Source organism: Hibiscus syriacus, unplaced genomic scaffold, assembly GCF_006381635.1.
Source record: "Hibiscus syriacus cultivar Baekdansim isolate YM2019G1 unplaced genomic scaffold, ASM638163v2 tig00111013_pilon, whole genome shotgun sequence".
Classification (NCBI taxonomy): domain Eukaryota; kingdom Viridiplantae; phylum Streptophyta; class Magnoliopsida; order Malvales; family Malvaceae; genus Hibiscus; species Hibiscus syriacus.
Genome location: NW_024062953.1, coordinates 558,761 through 564,457, shown reverse-complemented (window position 1 = coordinate 564,457; position 5,697 = coordinate 558,761). Strand labels below are relative to the sequence as shown.

The 5,697-nt window shown below is 29.3% G+C and overlaps 1 protein-coding gene across 1 annotated transcript; it reads right to left on the bottom strand.

The window, feature by feature from the left end:
• Positions 1-4,607: 4,607 nt before the first annotated feature.
• On the bottom strand, positions 4,608-5,492 carry LOC120149941 (ethylene-responsive transcription factor TINY-like). The gene has a single exon (XM_039162651.1). The coding sequence runs from the start codon at positions 5,386-5,388 to the stop codon at positions 4,651-4,653; it is 738 nt and encodes a 245-aa protein (XP_039018582.1). The 5' UTR covers positions 5,389-5,492; the 3' UTR covers positions 4,608-4,650.
• Between the last annotated feature and the right edge of the window lie 205 nt (positions 5,493-5,697).

Genomic DNA, 5,697 nt, shown 5'->3' with positions numbered 1-5,697 from the left:
TCACAACACAACATTTTTGCAAAATCTAAAAATAATTAATTAAAGTAATAAGAAAAGTGTGCTTATGATTATGCTATATTTCATCATTAATTTTATGCCAAGAGTCAAGACTAGGCTTGGGTGTTTGTTAATTACTATGATTAGCATTAGTATCCAATTAAATATATATTTTAAAAAATATCATTTTCATCCTTTGGATCAAATTGAGCAAAAGGGATTAAGATAGTGGGGGTCAAAAGAAATGATAACAAGCTAATGCATATGCATGGATGGATGGGTTGCATTGCTTCATGGTTTAAATTACAATGTTATGATTACGGAGAAAGCTAATGGTTTTGCATAGAAAACTTGGGTCCCTTTTATACTTCTGGGTTAAAATATAACTTTACTAATACCTTAATTTTCAAATTATACTTATTAAGGGATTAAAGTTACAATTATACCATTTAGAGAGGACACGGCCCCTATCATTCTATCAACAACCATGGGTAACGTGCTAAAAATAGTCCTCATAAATTTTAATGACGTTACCTTTTAATTTTCCATATATATAACATCAATTTAATACGAATATATAATTTTCTTAAATAATCTATGTTTTAAATATATTTCACGTTAAATCTAAATGATTAGAATATTTTCATATATATAGTTAAGATTTTACAGTTTGATGTACTATCATATATCATCTTATAATTTATTGTTGACTATAGTAAGAAATGTTTTTACGTATGTGACTTTTCTATTTAAGATTTTTCACGTAAATTTGTTTGTTTTTAGTGTTTGCGATCATTTACTCGTTGTTATCCATAATATCACCTCATACTTTTAATTCAATAATTCAATTGATTTGATTAATTCGAATCTTAAATAATTCCTAACCTAGCTAGCTACCTAGCCTTAATCTAACTAGCCAATTGAAAGTGGTACCCATCCTAGTTTTGCTTATATGTTAATTAATGCACGTTTAGCCGGTTCATATAGCTAGGTTTCAAATGCATGCAAACTTATAAACAAGAGGGATAAAGTTCTTTATATACAAGAGGGATAAAGTTAATTAATGCACGTTTAGTCGGTTCATATAGCTACGTTTAACTTCTCTCGCTCTCTATATACGTCCATCCCTGAAAGTATATTTATTTCTCATTCGATTCTTATACTTCCAAGAAATGTGTAATGTTATACACACACACACGTGTGTGTCAAAATTTATCATTGCGCATTGTATTATTATGTGTAAGTTGTGAGTTTAGTTATCATTATCTGATTTGAATGTTTTTAGTTTTTGTACTTTTTAAATTACAAAATTCTAATTTTGATATAAATATTATTAGGGATAAATAATTAAACTACAAGGATTAAAAATGATCGAAATGAAGATCATAAATTAGACCTACAACTTATACATGCATACTCCAATAACTCATACTAAAATTTAAATTTAACAATTTTAATGGTTATTGTTAGATACCATATTACATATTTGGTGAAAATTCAGGGGTTAAATATGATATTAACCCTTATATTATATTGTAAATTCAAACCTTGCCAGCTTAATGCAAGAAATGAAAGACAATGATAGTAGCTGGATCTGATCATGTGTGCTTTGTTTTAACAAATTTGACACAATTTAAGAAACCCTAAACTATTTAAGCACAAATGTTCAATTGTTTATTTATTTATTTAATGAAGCAAGAACACAATAGACACTTCGAAATTGTGATTTCTCAATCCCAATTAACTCCATTTAGAAACCAAAGATCAACGATGTAATTAAAACTTCACGTGTGGGACCAATTACGAGAAAATTAATAAAAAAATCTACAAGAGAAACCGAATTTCTTAACAATTAATTTAAAAAATGTTATATTACTCTTATTTGATTCGAATTACTTTTAATATTTTATATGATGTTAAATTTTGTCAATAAAATACTATTATGTATGAAATATTACGTAGGAGAGTTGACGGAGTCTTACATATGAAATTTGTTTTTTGTTATACATTTAGAGAATATTTTCTTTCATGTTTTGTTGATGCTTTCCAAGAATCGAGTGCAGGTTGTATCAGCCATCGATCAATCTCATCTTTCAATCATAGATTTAGTTACACAGATACTTTGTTATCAATAGTTTGTTCAATAGTTAATTATTGCTTTAATATTCATTGGTGGAAGGTTTTTATCAATAGTCTGTTATGGTAAAATATAGTTAATTATTGCTTTAATTCGATAGACTCACTTGGTTTGATAGTATTATGAAAATGATTAAATTGATAAAAAAAAATTAAATATAAATAATTTTTTTTGAATTAGGATCAAATTGATATATTATATAAGTATATAAGTTTTGAGGATTGATTTTTTTTATTTTATCATACCGCGATAAACTTTTGTTTCAAATTTAACGGTGGAGTAACATATGCATAACAATATTTTAAACGATGGAGCAATATATTTGTAACGTAATATTTTTAAAATTTTATGTATTTAAATTTTTATATGTCTCAATTGATAGATTTGAGGTTTCTCGATTCCCAACCACATAAAAATTGCTGGAATTATTATTATTTTGCATTATATATTCATATGCTTATGGAAGGACATATGTGGTGACACCAAGAATGGGGTCCCATAATTTATAGTCTTTGCCTTTGCTCTCACATCGTCCAGCTATGCAATGGGTCATGGAGTTTGACTTCTCTGTCTATTTTATTTTTTTTTTAAAAATCTATTATAAAATTCACATTTATCAATGTTCATACAGGTATGGGGGTTCGAATCACAATCTCATTCTTTAAAAAATCGAATCAAAAAATTCTATAGAACTATGCATTTTATTTTGAATAATTATTTTAATAATAATTCTGTCTGCTAAACCATATATGTTTGTATGTAACTACACAGAGTAAGTTTCTTGACATATTTTGTATTGTGATTTTTTGAAAAGAAAATGTAATTTGTACCAAAAAAATCTTAAAATATTGAATAAATTAGTAAGAATCTGTCCCGAAAAGTGTTCAAAATAATGTGAGATTATTGAAAAATTTCAATTTTTATCAATTCAAAAATTAGAGAAAAAAAATCAAATGTTAGTTTACTGTGTGTGTATAGATTATATCTTATCAATATTTGTTAATTTTGAAGATTTTACTTGTAACATAAACTAATCATTTAAAAATTAAGTTTAAATCACTTATTTTTTTTATTAATATTTATGATAATTTCAGCTAAATACATGAAATTTATATTTTGATCATGCTAATTTAAATTATTTCATAAATACATATATATTCATATAGGCTTTGTGTGATTTTAAGTGTCTAGTTTTTCGTATTAATAAATATAGAAAAATGTTATTATTATTATGTTTTTTTATTAATAAATATAGAAAAATGTTATTATTATGTGTTTTAGTTTACGGTTGTGAATATAAACTTTTATTGTTTTTAATAAAACTAACGACTTCTATCTTGCAAAAAAATAATTATAAAAAAACCATAACATAATATTTTAAAAGATCAAATAAAAATTTATAACAAATTTCAAAATACCTATTGATAATTTTTCTAAATTTTGAAAGGATTGTGATCCTCTAATACCTGTTATGTTGCTCCTCTAAGAATTATTCACAACTTTGGAAGAAAATAATACTCCCTCTATCCCATTTTTATTGTCCACCGTTGATTTTTTACGTAGTTTTGGAGAGAGAAAATTGTGGAAGTGTTATAAAAAAAATAAAATGATAATTTTATCTTTAAAAAGTTAAACTTTATTTTATTGGGAAACTAAAAAAAGGGTAGAAAGGGAAATGTATTTAGTAAAAATAGTTAATTTTTTCAAATAGACAATTTAAGCAGGAAAATTTAGAAATACAAAAAAGACATTTTTACGAAACATAGGGAGTATATTTTATCTCGAATATGTATGTGAGTGGCCTAAGGCCGATGTCTTTGACATTAACATACATCACAAATGTATATATGTATGTATATTAATGAGTGTTCTAAAGTTAGTGTATTTGACATTTAACCTACACCACAAAATGATATGTATGTGCATAACATAAATACATTATATGAGGGCATGCGAGAGTAAACAATAGAGGGCAGTTGGCATGCATCTATCAAAGGAATAAGCTTCTCTAACGGAACATTTATTGTACTACTACCCTTTCTCTTTTCTTAAATTTATTTTTTTTTTTATAATAATCAATATCAACAATTTATTCCCCCAATTTACTTCTGCAAGGTGTTCGGTTTGCTTTTTTTTGTGTGTAGTATGTGCATTGGGAGAACATTTTTAAAACGATTAAACCCTTATCAAATATATTTATAAATAACGATATAAAATTGTAATATAAAATTATAAATATTGCAAAATTGTTATATGGATGAATACACATGATTAAGATTAATAATAATAAATAAAGAGATTTTTATGGGGAAAATTGAATTATCCTCAAATTTAAAAGAATCTCAACTATTAAAATCAATTAATCTAATAATCTAAAAATATATAATGAAAAATTAAAATTCAAACCGAGTTATCACTAATTTAGTGAATCGTTACAAAATAATTATTACAAAAATTTTACCCAGAAACAAAATTTGTGAAAGAGTTTTTATTGTTAACTTTGAATTTTAATGGTCCTATAGTAAAGGACCAAACCCAGTGGCAATAACACTTTCTTGTATTTGAAATGATATTTCATCCCCAAAGTACCCAAAGTTTTCTTCATAATACCAAGGAATACCGCTGGGATTAAAATGCCAGCCATCGAACCGGTCCACGTATACGAGCTCGTTCCCCGACTCCGACGATTCGTAGCTCGTCCCCAGACTTGGTAGCACTACTATCTCGCTAAGCTCGTCTGGCGTCGACATGTCATCCTCGTTCGACGACGATGAAGACGGTGAAGGTGAAGTGGCGTCGGTGTTACTGTCGCTGCCAGTATTACTCAAGAACTCCATTGCAGCAGCTTTAGCGGCGGCGGCTTGGATGTCACGTGGCGAGTTTGAAACCGGTCGGGGCAGCGAGTGGGCGAGTTCGGGGAAGTTGAGGATCCCCGAGTTGCCTTTGATGCTCAAAGCCGCCACATCATGGGCACGTGCCGCCATCTCTGGAGTGGCAAAAGTACCTAACCAGATTCGATTCTTCTTTCGGGGCTCCCGGATTTCGGATACCCATTTCCCCCACGCTCGCATTCGGACCCCGCGGTAAACCTGGTGCTTGCTACTATCCCTCGCACGCTTCTCCCTCTTCGGGTCGGGTCGCAGTTCAGTACCCAATCTTTTGTCGCTGCCGTAGGATGATGTTGAAGGTGAAGAAGACGACGAGTTGTTGCTAACCGTACACGACTCAGTTTCCGAGTTTGGTGAGTCACCCATTGATGCTGTATATGTAAAGCGAGCAACTTTCCGATGGGTCTTTGCCAACTTGTTATTTTTCTCAGCAAAACTAGAAGAGTGGCAGAGAGCTTTGATTATGTGAAGAAAGATGGGGTATTTAAGTGCTGACTGGAGTGATACACGCATACTTATAAACAACACCAACATGGCTTTGGTCCTTTTTTAAAGGTCACATTTCATAAAAGGTCCCTGTATCATGTATTTTTAGTTGATTCAGTCTTTTCACGATTACTTTTTATATAACCACCATTACATGATTCATTGACTGATTAATTTGAATAGGATATA

Excerpts from the sequence above, each read along its gene's own strand:
- LOC120149941 (XM_039162651.1), bottom strand. The coding sequence starts at position 5,388 with ATGGGTGACTCACCAAACTCGGAAACTGAGTCGTGTACGGTTAGCAAC.